The sequence below is a fragment of the Pleurodeles waltl genome, chromosome 1_1, assembly GCF_031143425.1.
Source record: "Pleurodeles waltl isolate 20211129_DDA chromosome 1_1, aPleWal1.hap1.20221129, whole genome shotgun sequence".
NCBI lineage: Eukaryota > Metazoa > Chordata > Amphibia > Caudata > Salamandridae > Pleurodeles > Pleurodeles waltl.
In genome coordinates this window covers 750,254,647-750,272,635 of record NC_090436.1, presented here as the reverse complement: position 1 = coordinate 750,272,635, position 17,989 = coordinate 750,254,647, and the positions used below count along the sequence as shown (strand labels likewise).

At 40.7% G+C, this 17,989-nt stretch overlaps 1 protein-coding gene across 1 annotated transcript in view; it reads right to left on the bottom strand.

The window, feature by feature from the left end:
- The window catches only part of LOC138287259 (hippocampus abundant transcript-like protein 1), a 312,041-nt gene that overhangs the window by 161,280 nt on the left and 132,772 nt on the right, over positions 1–17,989 (bottom strand). The window contains exons 4-5 of the mRNA XM_069227623.1: positions 12,214–12,341; positions 6,005–6,119 (exon numbers count right to left, since the gene is read on the bottom strand). Coding sequence (XP_069083724.1) covers positions 6,005–6,119; positions 12,214–12,341 — 243 coding nt within the window. The remainder of the gene's footprint in view (positions 1–6,004; positions 6,120–12,213; positions 12,342–17,989) is intronic.

Sequence of the window (17,989 nt, the reverse complement as noted above, 5' to 3'; positions counted from 1 at the left end):
ACTGTGGCTATTAGGACCAGACTCTGCTTGTACTTATGTAACCTAAATGTGTCATTGTGACTTAAGTCTTTTTTGTATAAGACAACAAAGAAAGACTACAAATAGACGCTATGACGAGTCCAGATTTGTCACTGACACAACACTAATAGGTTATTATAATACGGCTCATACAGGGACACAGTGTAAAGACCCTAGACAATTGAAAGAGTGTATCTAAAGTGGGTTTTTTACATAATTGCATCATACATTTTTTTCACATTATACATATTTGAAATTTGAGGTCCCGGCATTTAAGTGAAGGTAGCCTGAATATAGGCCAAGGTAGGCCCCAGGCTTAATGTGTCCTCAGCAAAGATCTGCATGGCAGCAAGAATTAAATGTTTGGTTCCCAGAGGGGCTAGCTTGGCCTTTCATCTCCCAGGGTTAGAGCACCTGAGCCTTTGAATGATATATCACACCATCACTGCATGGAAGAGATTGGCCATCACTGAGCCCAGACCACCACTAACCCAGTTAGTGAGAACTTTCAGGACCCAGCGTAAGGGGTGCCACAGCTTCAGATTACGCCATACAGAAGACAAAAGTGTGCAAAACAAACACTGGGAAGATAATATATTTGTTTTATCTTGTGTCTGTCTCTTGGTCCTTTCTTGTCCTGGAGTAATGTCTTGTCATGATTGTGTGTGTGTGATGTCATGTGGTTCCTCAGGATTTTGTATGTCAGCTGGAAATAGAAGAAGCTACTCAGGTAATGAGGTGATAAAATCATGCCGCTGGTGGGACAATGCCACATACATGACTGATCGCCTACCTGCTGTACTGATTTACATGGTATTAAATGCTTCAAGGCGTGTATTTGCCTGCCTCATGTGCTCTACATCTGTGTCTTCTCTTCAGATTACCTATTAACATGGCTACTGGAATTATGCAGCAAATGGCAAGCAAAAGTATGTGGCAGAGGTGCCTGAATTAGGAGCTAGAAAGTACAAATTATGCTGCTTAATGCTGCACATTCTGTCACAACATTATTTTGCTGTTTTTTCATGTAACACACATTAATACTGTCAGAGCAAAGCTTTCTCCTTGTTAGTAACCGTTTAAAACATGACCGCAAGAGTCGGCAACTAAAAAGTGACCAGATGACCTCTGCAAAGGAACTGCCTCTCTGTAGAATATGCCAGAGTCACAGAACTGAATCATTCCAGTGGCCCATCCTCTTACTAACATGCACCAAGAGGAGACACGACATGCTTAATGTGGGCTACATAAATGATTGTTATAATTTTATTATGATTGCATTAGTTTGTGATGGCCTTCTGAAAAGGAATGCATCTTTACGACTGCGCTACATATACATAATGCAGTCTATGTTTGAAACATAGGAGTTCATATTTTCTCTAAGGTAATACATGATTCCTATTTACGACTTGTGAGGCAGTGCGAATTTGTAGCTGGTGCAACATCTATTTTTGTTTACAGACTTGGACACATCTGCTCAAGCATCATCACAACAATGATCTGTTTAGGAGCAGCGGATCACGGCATCTTCAAAACACATAAATATTCCTGTTGTGACCAGACTATTTCTGGACATGTTCTTTGACTTTAAGATAGGTCAGAGCTGACTCACTGCATGAGAGGGACATGACTATCTTAGCTCAATCTCATTGTGTGTTCTACGACTACACACCAGAAGTACACTCATGCTGTATGCTTTATATTTGTTTCAATTGGTGATGCACAAGTTCCCCCTCAGATGGTATATGGTCTAAACAAGCCCTGTGGTGTAAGAAAGGTGCTTTATGAAGTCACCTAATGGTTAGGTGAAATTATTACCAATTTACCTTAAAAAACTATATGGGGACTGCACCATTGGCACAGTTATATTTTGCCCGAGGAGCTGAAAACTGCAATGCTCATTGGCCAAGCTTTTCCAACAGAACGTCCTTTTAATGGCTGGGCCAAATTAATTTTCACATGGTTTGTCCCAGTCTGTAGTAGAACAGAAATGATGGAGCGGCAAGTGCATCCCCATGTCTCAGAATATTGTATTAAATTTTACAATTCACACAGAGCTGCTTGCCAGCTGGAAAAGGTCTGTACGATTTCTCATTTACGGCTGTGCCATATAACCAAAAGGTGTCAAAACCAGAAAGGGATCCAAACATCAGCGTGATATAACACAAGGCACCATCACTGTGGTATCCAGTGCCATGACAGTGACGTGGACGGCAGCTACTCTTGACTGGATCAATGTCCACATCCTGGTCTCCAGGTATATTTTGAATGCAAACCTTTTCCCAGCACCTAATTGGGCACAATGAGATTTACTTGTCAAATTATTTCCTGGGAAGCAGGAGGTTGAGCTTATGTGCCCCATGCACTCATTGTCTGATTCTCAGTCATTTGTATGTATAGGTTCAACTTACTGTGTTCCACAGTGGAGATGCCATTGGGAGTTTTTGCAGACTGACAAATGTATGAATTAGTTCCTACTCACAAACATTCTCAGCCCGGAAAAGTTTAGATACTAAGGGGTTCATTACGAACTCTGCGGGAATACCCGCCGAGTTTTGCGCTGACGGTCAACAGAAGACTGCCAGCGCCAGAACCCCCCACCGGCCACATAAAGAACATCCAGCTGGGCTGTCAGGCGGAAACTGGGTTTCCGCCAGCTGGATGCAGGGCCGGAACATTGACGCCAGCTCCATTTTGAGACAGCGGCAATGTAGCAGTGTGGCGGGTGCAGCAGCACCCGTCGTGCATTTCACTACCCGTAAATCGGGCAGAGCTTTCGGCAAATAAGATCACGAAGATCAGGCAAAAGCTATGCAAGACTATCAAAGGAACAGACCTTGATGAGGTAAACAGCCCAAGTGGTAGGACTTTCTTCATCCATTCAGGCAATTTTTCTGGGCCCACTCCTCTACAGGGCCCTTCAGCATATGAAAGGTCATCACTTGCGAAAAGGTCCGACATACATGGAAAGAGTTCCATTAGCGGAGGATGCCAAAGAAGACACAAAACGGTGGCTAACGCGCATGGAAGAGTGGAATTGGAGAGCAATCTTTAGTTCCAACCCAGACATGGTTACAAAATCGGACGTTAGCAGAAGTGGCTAAGGTGCAAGTTGCACAGTCAGGAAATGCTCTGCTCAAGAACAACAGGTACATATCAGGTGTCTCGAACTCCTAGCAGGTTCGGTTGCAGTGCATTACTGGACCAAAGTGTGCAGAGGAGTGTGCTACTGAAGAAAGACAATGTCTCAGTGGTGCAGTTAATCAACCACCTCAGAACGTGATCGGAAGCCATATCGGAGTTGGCCAAGAGCTTCTGGCACTTCTGCCTGGACAACAACATCGCAGTCATTGCAGAACACCTTCCTGACAAGGCAAATGAAGTGACAGGCTGGAATTCCAGACACCTCCAGGCAGAAGCTTAGCTTTGGGGGTTGTTTGGGATGTTACATACTTCTAATATATGTATTTTCTGATAAATACTAGTGCTTTCAGTCCGGTATGGTAAAATGTCTGCTGGATTTCACCTTGGATTTTTGCATACACACAGATTAAAAACAAATACACTCTCTCGGTTTTGAAAGTCCTCAAAGAAGTTGAGAATCAACAATATATTGTTTTCTCTCACTTAGTACTTTTGCCAATCCACATTTCTCTCCCTTTCCACTGCCCCTTAAGTCCCTCTTATGCTCGCTGTTTGTTGTATAATGTATTTTAAGATTATATGCCAGCCTGACTGTTGGAAAATCAGAAGCTCTCACCCCTTCAATCTTACTGATCAAACTACGCCCCTGCCTCTAGGACATGAGCCTGTGGAAATTGAATCAGACAATCTTCAAATCCTCAAAAAAAAGACAGGCCCCACCTCTGTGGAATTATTTGGGTCAAGATCGAATCCCCAACTGGAGAGGCTCTTCAGCTGGAGAAGAGACTCCCAAGCGGTGGTGACGGACACTTTCCTCAAAGATCAGAGTTTTGAGGGGGAATATGCCTTCCCCTGTTCCGAATGATCACAAGACATTTATGTGAGGAGAAAGACTGCAGAATTGATAGTGACAACACCAAATTGGAGGTCTCAAGTCTGTTCTCCAATTCTGATGGAACTTTCTTGGGGTTTTATAATCCTTACCCCCCCCCCCTCCCCACCCCCCTCCACTCCCCACCCCCACCCCCACCCCCACCCCCAGGGTAACCCACATCACCTAGTGTTGAGCAGACAACTATATCTCATGGCGGGGAGGATTATAGGTAATTATAGAAAATCCTAGATCTTATGCAAGAAGCATAATGTCTCTTATAGAACGCACGTGCAGATAGAACAACTAAGACTGCCTGGTCTTATTGGCTAGGCTGGTGTCTCCAGAGGGACGTGGATCCAGTTGTTCAGATACTGATTTTCTTGTCATCTTTGGTGACAAAGGGCTTGGACTACAGATCTGTGAACATTTTACAGTCAGCCATTTCAGCGGGACACACTCCAATAGAGGAGTCTCCAGTAGGGGGGACATCTGCTAATACAGAAACTGTTAAAGGGCACACGCCTGTCTCTTCCTCCAGAACCAACATACTCAGTCTTTTGGAACGTGAACAATGTTCTTAATCTGTTTTTGTAATGGAAAAGCAATAAATATATTTTTCTGAAAGAAATTTCAGGTAAGTTGGTCATGTTGCTGTGCCTCATATCCTTAAAAGAGTACCCGATGTCAAAGCACAGGATATCACAGGTAAAGTGTTCCCCCCCGATGGAGTTACATTCCATGTGTCTAAATGTACAAAATGTAATTCAAGGTTGATTTCCTATCCAGCGTTTAATGACCATCCCAAACTATGTGTGGCAAGATACATTAAAGCATATGAAGATCTGACTGAGAAGCTTCGACCCTTTGGAGAATACCAACACCTCACGGAACCCCAAAAACCATTCCATGTGGTCTCTTCCCCTACCATAGCGAGATGGGTTAGATGGGTAATGCAAGAAGCTGGCATTTCCAGGTATGAAGCACATTCCACTAGAGGTGCTACGACCTCGAAAGCTTTTGCTCTAGGGGCTAGACTGGAGGACATTCTGAATTCTGAATGCTCACCAGTGGTCCACAGATTATACCTTTACAAGCTTTTACTTTAAACCGGTAGTTGAGATGGCATTTCTAGTAGTCAATAAGCTTGAACAAGCATAATCCTCACCTTTAGTCCGTACACAGAATGCAAAATTTTCTATCCTTCATTATTGAAATTTTCAAATCTATTAAGGACTCTGAGGCAAGGAGTATCCCACCCAGTAATCAACTGTTCAGCCCCACCCAAACTTTTGGACGACAGGATGTTAACTGGCAAGAGACGTATGGACAGTGAGTAAAGTTTGATATTGGTTTCATCAATGATAATGCAAAGGTTTCATGGTATTTAAGATTTAAAATGAACGATTGCAACAGGGAATCGTAAAGTGTTATAATGGTTATGGTACCTTAAGAGAACAGTCTCACTTAAGCTATTCTCTATGGGAAGTGAGGTTTACAAACAGTATTAACATGCATGAGGGACTGGACCTTTGCTGCACAAAGAAAGAGGGTGCATGATAACAAAGGAAGGACTATTATTGTACTCAAAGTATTCCCAATGGTTTATGGTTTTCTTCTTCCTTACCCTACGTTTGATGGGAAAGGTAGTGTCTGTTAAATAAGGCTGCTGTGGAAAAGCAAAGAAAGAAAACATTATCCTCACTTCAGAGTCCTTACTAGAATTGAAACTTCCCACTGTGAAAGCTAGGAAATTTAGCAATGTCCTCCTTGAGCACCACACCTTTAAGCGAGCCACCTTTTTAGATAATAAATAGCACAGTTCTGTTTCAATTGTACTCACTTAAACATACAATTCTTTACATGAATGGTACACATTTTTTTAAACCCTGTCTCATGGAGGGTGCAATTGCTGTTCAAGTAATATAACTGCCAACATATGAAAAATACTGCTTGCTTTAAAATACTTACCAGTCCATATGCAGTGCTCCGCTCATGCTCTTGTGTAATGTCAGCTACATATGCAAATATTACAGAAAATGTTACCGAAAATATCCCAGAAACAGAAATCATAGCAAAATACCACCTGAAAAGCAAGGAGAAGACATTACTTACAAAATAGTTAGTTGCTGATATGCCATACTTACAAGTTATTGTAAACAATATTTTACAGGTGAGATTAAGGCGGTCTAGTGATTAGAGCCTTGACACCAAACAACAGGGCTGAATGGAGGGCTGCACTTTTGACTGTTTGGGCTAAAGCTGGGAATGCAAGTGAAGCAAGCACTTCAAACACACTAAAAGGTTCAACAAATAATACAGAATACTTTGGACATGCATCACTGACAAATTAAGTTCCAGTTGATGATAGTTCGCAAGCAGCTATCCTGCACATGTGACACATGAGGCGTGACACTTAGGTAAGCAACTGACTTCCCAAGGAAATAAGTGCTAAGATCATTCCTCCAAGACACTCAAAGAAAAAGTCTGAAGCTTCAAAGCAGACAGTATAATAGGGGTGGGATCTACGGTTCATGACTACATCATACAGTCATTCAAAGCATCCCCAATCATGTCAGTTGACCAACCATGTGCATAAACTAAGTGTATAATCTGTGGCCTACGGTCAGCTCTAACCCAGATGTGGATTTGAAGGGGTTATCAAAGAATTTGCAGCTGGTTTTAATGCGTCGCTCTAGTCACAACCTTACTATTATAGCTTAGTGACCATCCATCTCACATTGTGTGCTTCTAATATCATTATCCTTTTCACGCTCTTCTGTTTTTTTTAATAAAAGGTTTGGGTAAATTGATAATTTGCTTCTTTAATCCTAGAGTTTACCTGATTCCTGGCAGAAATCAACAGATTTATGTTGTCCCTGAAACACAAAAATCCTGACCATGATCAAAAATGGCTAGGCAACGGGGCCAGCCAGTCTCTGGCCCAGTTACCTAGCTCTCTGGACTACAGCAACTATTATGTCCCTAAGAGCAGTGCTATTAGGGAACAGTTCTCATAAAATGGTCTACGAGTTGAGAACTCTGTTATGTCATCCGGCCATCATTTCGATTTTGTTCATCCCTCTGATGCTTCGATTACCCTCCTCTTCAACCGTGAGGCTCTGTGCTCCAAGTGAGCAGTCTGATAGTTTTTTTTTTTTTTTTCTTCGTAACTGCTCACCCTGCGAAGCATATTCTGGGAGTGAGGGAAAGTATGGAAAATAAACGACCAAAAAATTACCACCTGTGGTGTTGGGCTATTTGTTTTTTTTCCACCAAAAACAGTCACACTTCGCTAGTTTGTTTTTTGGATAAGAAAAAACGTTTTTTTTAAAAACTTAAGAGTCCTTTGCCCATGAGGGACACACACTAAACTTTTAAATGGCTATGAACGCAGTGACTGGGGTTCAGCCAAACCCATAAAGTATACTGCAGAACTGGCAGTGAACTTGATATTTGTCAAGCAGAGTAATGGCAGGGAGGCAGACGTAAATTTCTCCAAATCCTAACTGCATTTACTCTGTCTGCCAGCTTCTAAATCAGGCCCATTATATATACACTGACTTTGGAACGGATGTTTTAATGTTTATTATTTATTTTTTCAAGCAAAACACAAGCTACCTTCTCAACCTCAATCACATTTGCACATAAAAAGGATGATGTTGCCTTTATCCTGACTTGTCACTCGTAGTGCTCCAGCTCTTTTCTATTGTTAGCCTGGGGTAGCCCTACAACCTGTCTTGTACGACATCTGAATGAAGCAATCAAACGTCAAACGTTCTATCCTGAACAGTGCCAACCGGCGAAGCATGCAGTGCAGCCTGAGACTATTGCTTTGATGCCAGCAGGAAGCCCAGTGATCGATTACTTTATCAATTGTGTGACACAGAGGTGAGGCTCTGTTTTTCCCTATGCGAAGGTGGACCCGTGGGTTCAAAAAGAGCTGTTCAGCTCCATAGTGGTAGCTGGTGCTGTTGTTCCATCGCATGGACAGTTCTTGTCTGCTTTTTCATTGTGGAGTTAATCGGATACATGTTGAGACTACAACACTGTTAGCTCACAGAGCTTAACGCTGTGTATCTCTACAATGAAAACAAAGAAAGACTAATCCTACCTGCATCCCTCAGATGCCCATTCGTGATTGTCTATCATCCTATATGCTTTTTTTCTGATGCATTGGGTGGATGCAGCTGCAGTGAAGGCAAAGATGGGTGTTTTAGAGTACTCAGGGTCTGTCAGGGCATTTTCATCAAAATTATCCCTGTTTAGATTGTAATCAATGGATGCATTTATTTCATTTATAGATCAGCATGAGCTAATTATCACACTATGGTAGATTCTTGTAAAGCAGAATATGGCCGATTCCTCCTTACAAAAAGCAGGGACTTCCCACTCGAGCCCTGGGAAGAAAATTATTAATCACTGCCACCCAGGGTTTGAACCCCCAAAGTGGTAGGGTTGGGCACAATAAACCGACTATACACCAGAGAACACAAAGTACATTACGAAAGGCAAAACAGAAGACTTCCCACATGACCTCCAATGATACCTTCCATCTCATGAAAGACATTTTTAAAAAGACAAAAGCTATTCAAATATATCCCTTTTGGGGATACTACTACTGGAATTAAGCACAATTATGGTGCTTACCCCATTCCAAAACCTCCCCCTCCTGCACAATAGGCAAGGGTTAACCGGGGACGCTGGGGTTTTTTCAAACCATTCAGGGGTTCCAAATAGGGTTTTATGTGAATCTGATACCATATGAATGGTCAAAAACTCCTTGGAGACCTCAAGAGATGTTATTACACCTTCCCCAACTGTTCCTGCACAATTGGCAAGGGTTAACAGGGAAGGGGTTGGGTTGCAACCTGTTCAGGGCTTCCAAATAGAATTTTATGTGATTATGTAAAAATAACAATGAACAAGACTCCTTACCGATCTAAAAGTTAAGGCCTTACTGGATAAAAGAGCAGTGATATCTGCAAACCTCCATCAAGGGGATTAGTAAGCAATTTACTCCTGGTAGAGAAAGAAGACAAGGGCCACCGTCCGGTCATCAAGCTCCATGGATTGCATGATTGATGTACTGCCATTTCAGGGTGGGATTCAACTACTCGAGAGATATTTTACTGTTGAACGATTGGAGAGCAAGATAGGATTTGAAGGATGGCTGTCTATGTCATCTTCGATTGCATAGGATACTTCTTCTGTTCATCTGAAACATGTAAGTTTACAAGTTTGTGGATCTTACGCTCAAGCCTTTATTCAGCCCATGTGTGCTTCAGTGAAGTACAGAAACCAGCAATAGAGGCCTTGCGATCTTAGGGTATCCTAAGGATTGTATACCTAGATGATGTTCTTCTAATGTATCAGTTGCCAAAAAGGCTAATGGAGGATTTTCAGAGGACAATCTCGCTGTTAGAAATGATAGGCTCTGTCAGCAATAATGACAAAATCAGGGATAATTTTGACTCACAGAATCACTTTCCTCAGCTTTGTGGCGGATCCCATTGGGGAAAAACTGAACCTTCCTCAGAAGTAGATGGTGAATATCAGGAAAGAGCTAAAGATACCTTTTTAAGGAGAGAACATTTCTCTGAGACACCAGGCCATTCGGTTGGCTCTGTGGCCACTTCAATTCTGGGCCCTCTACATTACTGAGCCCTCCAGAGACTCAAAGTGGCTCATCTCAGAATGGGCTAGACTGGATATTTAGTGGTGGGTAGACTGTATGGAGGTGGCCTGAAATGTCACAGCAATTTTCGGCTATTCTCCAGATCTTGTGATATAGTCAGACGCAGGTCAACTGAGGTAGGGCTATTGCTACTGGATGTCAGTGGTCAGATCAATAATTGAATGACCACATCAACGGTCTGGTGCTCCCAGCAAGGTCCTTCTCAGTGAAATGCATAACTAAGGGCAAGGTTTTGTGCTCGGTACTGCTGAAAATTGACAACATATCTGCCTGTACAATACATCAATATGCTAGGAAGGAAAATGTCCTAAGCACTAGTGAAAAATGTACAAAGATTTTTTACTCTTCTGTTAAGTCAAATTAATATCTTGGTCAGCGGAATAACTTCCAACAAGGCACAATTGAGTGTCAAACTGTACTCCTGGTTCCTGAGGGATTCTGGTGCATGGCAACTAGAGATGGAAGTGTTTCAGCTTGTGACAAGCAGATAGGGGGCCCTTGAGAGTTGTACTACTTTGCATCCAAATTGCATCTCTAGCTACCAAGACTCTACAGTTTGAGGGCAGAACAGATGGCGGAGGCTAGGAATGCTGTCCCTGAGGAATGGAAAGGAACTCACAATTATGCATTGCCTCAATTTTCCATAACTACAAGACTGTCAGCTCTGGTGGCGAGTCAAGAAGCGGAAGTGATCCTAGTGACACTGCATTGTAGAGTGCACACTTGGTTTCCAGTTCTTGTGGAACTTCCTTGCAACTCTCCAATTCTTCTTCTCCCCATCGTCCAAAGAACTTGAAGGAGGTTCAAGACAAATTCCACAAGTTAATGCTACTGAGGTCTCTTGTCTAACTGCATGAAGGATTACAGGGGGCATTGAAAAAAGCTGGGAACATAGTACAGATTATATCAAGAGACCTTAGTCCAAATCAACAGTTAAAAGATATTGACTGGCATGGAAAAGATGGTCCCATTGGTGCATGGGATGGAATTTGGATCCTTAGGGGACTAAATTTGTCAACATATTGAACTTCCTTTCTTGAAATGGCAAGTAAAGGTTTGGTGTGCAGAACTATCTGCCTGTAGATAGACAATTTCAGCTAGTCACTTGCCGATTGATGTGATTCCCAAGATTTTCAGCTAAGTTAGCCATTTCTCGTTTCACGCAAGAGAGTCTCTGATGTTTAAGTCATGGACATTACAGCCAGAATGAACTCTTCAGATGGAGTAAACTTCACTATTTGTACAAGAACTAATTTCAGTACTAGAGTAGTAACCTATATGGCCTTTCAGAATTCTCCACAGCTTTGCATAGTAAGAAATCTTGAAGCTTATAAAGAGTTGTCAGAAAAATTCAGATCTCCAGGTTCACACCAACTCACATGCATTCGAAAACCTTTGGTCTGGTCCCTTCTCCAACTACTGACAGATGGGTACGATGGATCAGAATTGAAACAGGTAGCTCGACTGAATATATTTGAAGTAAGCAGACTGGTCCATAAGGTTCTACCTTTAAAAAGTTTCTATCCCTCTCCAGTTCCATTTTGTTGTGCCAGAACATGTGGACAGGGACCCATTTCTTACACACTACGCAAATTACCTAATAGGTACAGAGACCTGACAATTGTGCCCTTTTAATTTTACTAATGTGATTATCTCCACCTTCTAAATATATTACTATCTCCACCTTCTACATCGCTAGGCTTAGGTAGTTTATGGTTTGGTTTAAGCAATGGGCATCTTGCTATTGGCTATTAACAGCAGCAGGACTACTTAACCTCCGTTTCTCATCCATGGGCTGCATGCCTGTGCACTTTTAGGTTTTCCTGTAATCCACGGACTTGAGTGCAGAATGATGGTGCACCGATCCGTTAAGAGACTTTGAACAACCTGTGTCTTGGTCAGTGGGTACAGTACTGAGCATCTTTTCTGCCAGTGTGCTTTCAAGCTTCTCCTCCTCTCCCTTGGAGACCACACTCACTTAAACAAGTGGGTAATGTAACCTTAGGGAAGGTGAATGAACTTAGTGGCAAGGCTGCTTGATTTCCCTAGTACCAGCTTCCAGTCCCAACACAAGATGGCAGGCATGCTGGGAATGGAATAAAGGATGTAAAGGTAGGACAGACTATTGCTGCTGGCACGATACAATATTACTCCTATGAAGCAACATGATTTACGGTAAACTTTCTAATCAACTACTAAAGAAAATGGTGCATCCGGTACATTAAAGATAAACAGAGTTGAGCTAAACACATGCTAAATTCTACGAAATACACACTGTACAGAGACATATTTCATTTAGGGTTTAATTTCATTAATACTTATGTGTTGCTTCACGACAGACTTTTGAACCTTTTACTATTGTTTCTCTACTGCCACATCGTAAAAGATTAATAGTAATAGAATGTGAGGTAAAACAAGAGCTCGTTTTTGTCTGCCTCGACTCTTAACTAGTCACAAGACAAACATGGTCTGCAGGTCTTACCAAGGATTTATCGTCATTAGCGGGATTGGGAAACACGTGAAGAAAACTGTAACGAGAAGAAAGGACTTTCTTCCCCACACGTCAGACAGGGCACCTATTAACGGGGCACTCATGAAAGATAAAAAGCCCTATGGAGAAAAAAACACGGTTGTAATATTTAAACATGCACACAAACAGGAATGCATTTGTCTTAAAAGTAGTGAGAAGTTTTAATTCTCCGCAGTTGTCACTTTCATTTTTAAAACTGGGATAGATAGACAGATAGACAGACAGACCTCAGAGTTATAAGAAACACTTCTTGCCTGGTGAACTTTGAAGCCTGACGCTTGTTAACACATAGCATTAAAAATATATATATTTTTGGACCCAATAGCACATACAGTCTGTGGCAAATGTGCTCGTACACATGAACTAAATAAAAAAATGTTTTTTTAAATAAGACAATACCAATGTGCATGTTTATTTTAAGAAGCAAAGCGAAATCTTTTAAACATTTACGTACATATGGTCTGGCACATGTCCCTCTACTGACAAGTGGAACTATCTCTGTTGACAGCTGCTGCTATGCTGTCCCTAAACTTGCAAATAGTATGCAGGAGCGGCTGAACACTCATCCATGGCCTGCAGAATGAAAGACCACATTGGTATGATACTTTTTTATCCATCATCATCAGATGATTAAAAAGCTAGCCAGGGATTGTGGATATCTGTTGAGCCGTTGCTAAAATTCTACATTCACTACTACGCTGTCAAAAATAATTTTCCTGAAATTAGGAGTTAAAAAAAGGTACATTTTTAAACTATCTTCTAATCTTTCCAAAATGGATGAATGGATGTAGGTTTGTTTAGGTCTTGAAGTGTAGGAGAGGTTTAGGGACAGCATGCCCTATAATTATGTCATGAGGGTATTTGAGTACCGATTATTATCTGAATTTCATTAGCGTCAGGTTTTCATCTTTTTAGTGACACCATTTTCTCTTTAAAACTAGGCATCTAGTGGAATCCAGAGACTGGTTTCTTGCCTTCTTTGCACGTCTTTCCTATCCATAACTTATTCTGTTTCTCCTTCATTTGCATCAGTGGTGCTTTCTCTCCACTTGTGTACCGTAAAGATTGCATAGTGTCTTTTTTTAGTTCTTGACAAAGACTGCAAATTTGCTTTTTCTTGCAATACATTTTGATACCTTTCAGGGGCTGAGAGGCTGGTCATTCCTTACCACTGGTTGGCTTCATTGTCACTTTCATTAGCTTGCTTCTTATTTGTCAGCTTCCATAGTTTTCCTTCTTCTTCGTGTGTTGGTCCCTCCTCTGTAGCATGGATGTATTACTTTATCCTTTGACTGCATGCTTTCTCAGGCACTATTGTCTTCTTTTCTTTATGTTGATATACTTTACAATACTGAGTTTTTCAGCTGTCTCCCTTGTGTACTTATCCCCCCTCTGTGTTCGTTCCCAATCCCTCTTGCCCAGCCTCCATTGTCCGTGTGCTTAGTTTCCCCAGATCCTCCCTCCGTTGTCAGTGTGCTTCGCTGCAACACTCCGATCATTACATTATCTGTGTCCTTGCCCCAGCCCTTTCCCACCCACTCTCCACTGCCCTTGTGCTTCCTCATCGGATGTCGCTTGTCCTCTCCCCCCATCCACGTCACTCTCCTCTCACCCTCCTTCCATGTTTTCTCACTCCCCAACCCACTACCTTTTTTGCTGGGAAAAAAAAGGAACAGTTGAGAGGCTTGAGGGGAGAATCAATAAAGAGGGAAGGAGCTCAGGAAAGAAGAACATGGATTGGGGAGACAAGGGGGCGAACAGGGAAGAGGTGGTGGGGGAATCACTGCAAAGACATTTTAAAAAAAAATGTAATGCTGTCAGCGTTAATGCAGTGAAAAAAAAAAAAATAGACTTGTGTCCAGCATGTCTCAAAACGATGCCAAACACAACAGCTCTATAGCAATCACAGAGCAGACCTACTGGCTTGGTCAATTTTTGTTTTATTGAGTTATCAAACTCATGTGAAATCATATTACGAAAATGTAATACTATTTACTACAAAGTCTATGGCATGTGGGTCTGAATCATTACAGTCACTTTTAGTCGTTGCTGTCAACAACAGCATGGCAAGGTTTACAAATTAACAGTACAGAGTTGAGAGTACAAGACATACACCATTTATTTTTTAACAAGGAGATCAGAGGTGCATCAAAAAGGAGAGAAGAAAGAGAACACGGATAGAAAGGGTTAAAAAGAGGCTTGGGAAATTACATATAACGATAACGACCAGGTGACAAAGACAAGAAAGAGTTCATCCTGTCTATGCAGGACTTACAAAGTACACTTTTAAGTCATTAATACATCCTTCTGCGGAGAAGACGTGATGCTGTAAGAATTCATTTTTAAACCATGTTTCAGTAACGCTTTAGTCAAGGCATTAAGTGGAAAACGTTTCTAAAGAAAATTTATAAAGAATGCATTTTGGCCTGCTCGTGATTCAGTCTGTATCTTCAATGGAAATACAATCAAAAGCACTAAAGTCAAAAAGCCCCCCGCATAAAAAATGCGAACGTTTGTTATCAATGTAGCTTCTACATGACTATAAACGTAGGCCACCACTAAAACTTTTTGCATTTCAGCTGCATGATGAATGCTGATTTGCGTTGCAATCAATAGTGAAGCCTTAATTTGTACCCCGTGAACTCAATCTAAAACAAATATGAGTTAGTCCGAGATGATAATGATGACCCCTTACACGTTTCTCAACATCCAAAGCCATGGCATACTTTGGGAGCAGGGGAAGTCTACATCTAGCGTGACTCGAAAGCAGCATAACGAGGAGAATGTACCAAGTGTGACTTAAGGTTATACATACTTTAAATAAAGAGTTTTCGAAAGAATGCAAAATACTTTCAAAGTTTATTATGTAAGATAATTATGGAGCTGGATGGACCGGTAGGTAGGAGCCAAAATCTAAACAATGTATTCCCTACATACAGACCCTTTTGCGTATAGACCAGGTGCACAGTTTCCATAGACAACATTGCTAGTCAGTGGTGTGAGAGGATAGAAGTTCTCCACCTAGGACTTCAAATATTTGTTTGATGTGGTGGATGAATTGATATCATAATAGAACCATTTAGTAATATCATGAATGTCAACAACAGCTAACCCATTGGTAATTCAACTGAGAATATCATAGCTGAACTCATAAAATATGTCACTAATGAATTTAGGTGAGATGTCATCAGTTATGTCATTTGTGGATTCACGAAATGTATAAGTTGGGCAAGAATTAAGTATTGCGTAGCATAACCTAAAAGGTAAATTTCAGCGTTTTCTTTAGGATTTGCTTAGAAAAATATCATACCTTCACTTTAACTGTTTTCCTTTAATGAGAAAGAAAGGGAAGGGTAAAGCGAGCACAAGAGAGAGTGAGGGTATGTGGTATAAAAAGCAGTGGTATAAAATCCTTTATTTCACAGGGGTGATGTCACATCTGTAAAACAGTTTTCATATTTTGCAGAACGTATGTCACTCAAATGAGATAAAGATTTAATCCAATAGAAGACCTAATCTAGCACTGATTTCATTCATTCCCAGAAGTTAACTGGCCTCTACGCATTTTGCTTCTAAAATTTCACATTGTGAAGATATAATGAAGAATAACTTTCTGCTAATCACGGGCTATTAAAATAATGGAATTAGCTGTTTATCTACTGTTTTCAATAAACACTTCTCAGTTTGGAAAAAAAAACATTTTTCAGGCTAACCGCCCCAAAATAAACATCTAACATAAAAAACGTATAACCTGTATTATAGTGCTATTTAGCCATTACAGGGTTCTGGTGAAGTGCACACCTTTAGCCTCAAGATTTACGTCACAAGAACCCTGTCAAAGCCATTTAGAGCACTACTACTACACATACCCATTAAGTAACCTCTTTCTTTCTTGCTCTGCATATTAATTTAATTGTATCCACATCAGTGAAAAATGTGGCTAATTAACTTTTGGCATTCAGCAACTATATTAGTAAACACATAGTCACACATTTATTACTATAGTGCAAATATCAAATTTGAGTTTATTACCACAGTACAGCAATATTGATACGAGAAAAACACATTTACTGCCTTACAGATTACATGTAACAATTAAGTTACACAGGGAAACAACTCTAATAGTCACGATATCCCATCAGTGTGATTTTATCTTGCTGCACAGACATGGAGAGCCGGATTACAACCTTGGCAGACGGGATAACTCTGTCACAAACGGGAGGGATATCCCGTCCACCATATTTCAAGTTCCATGGGCTACATTGGAACTTGTAATATGGCGGGCGGGATATCGTTCACGTTTGTGACCGAGTAATCCCCTCCTCAAGGTCACAATTAAGCCCTCAACCTCTTACCTCTTTGATTTTGTTAAATACCTTTTATTAAAACAAGTATGCATGAAGAACTGTCATGGAAGAAACCACACAAGCAAATTCACAGTGTCTTATACTATTTGTTACCACTGTTGATGGAGTGGAGGGGCATTCATAACGGCTCAATGGAGACGGAGACACGCGCACACACACGCGCGCGCACACACACACAAACACGCGTGCGCACACGCAAACGCACACGCACACACACAGATTAGCTTGTTCGTGGAAAGTTTTGACGTGACCTGTCAAGGGAGGTATGAGGAAAAAAAAGAGGGATCCCGAAACTCAAAATCCCCATGCATTTTCCCCAAAATTCTTTAGATAAGGGTACAGCAAAAAGTGTTCAACGGAATTACACCAAATGTGCTAGGAAGCTAGATCTTGGTGCAGACTGTGCCTTTTGTGATGTGATTTAAATCCATTCATAAAAAATATAGCTATCTTAATAGTTGGGTTAGAGGGACTCATTCAAGAAAAATACATATGGCCCTGGGGTATGGGGTCTTCATGGCCTAATGAGGCTCAGGGAGGGGGTCATGCAGTCCTTCTCATTCTCACCTTTATATTTTAAAAAAACCATAAGGCACTGTGGCCAACTGGGGGTTGGCTTTCCGTATGGTAATAAAATATGACTATGTTAAAAAAAAAAAAAACTAGAAATTCACTGAAAAAACTTTAGCTGTGATAAAAATATCTGCTTTGTCACAAAAAAGTAGAAATTCACTGAAAAAAGTCATATGATATGTCATGAGTGGTGTCATAAATGATGTCACAAGAACGTGTCACGAGTGATGTAATATGTGAGGTAATAAGCTGTGCATGGCAGAGGCGCAAATTATAGTTATCTTTGCTAATTATAACTGGTGAATTTCTGTGCTTTTTTTTGTTCAAAACGTTAATGTTGTCACGGACGTATTCACCTAAGTATAACGCTACTTTTACCTTTGTTTTTTTCAGTGAATATATATATATATATATATACATATATATATATATACACTACAGTTACCTTAGTGCGCAAGTGATAGTTACTTGAAAGAACTAACTATAACTGCTGAATTTCTATGGTTTTGTGAAAGTAAATTCCGAACCTAACTTTCTATTTTTTTTAATTCTGTTTCCTAACTAACTATAACATCCCTGTAACCTTTGTTTTTCAGTGAAAAAATAAAATAACATTATATATAAAATTATATATATATATATATATATATATATATATATATATATATATATATATATATATATATATATATATATATGAATAACTTATTGGCAGTTACCAGTAGGTAGTTATAGTTAGGACCATGGGACATTTTCCAAAAATAAGTGTATCAGTGATTCTTGTAGCG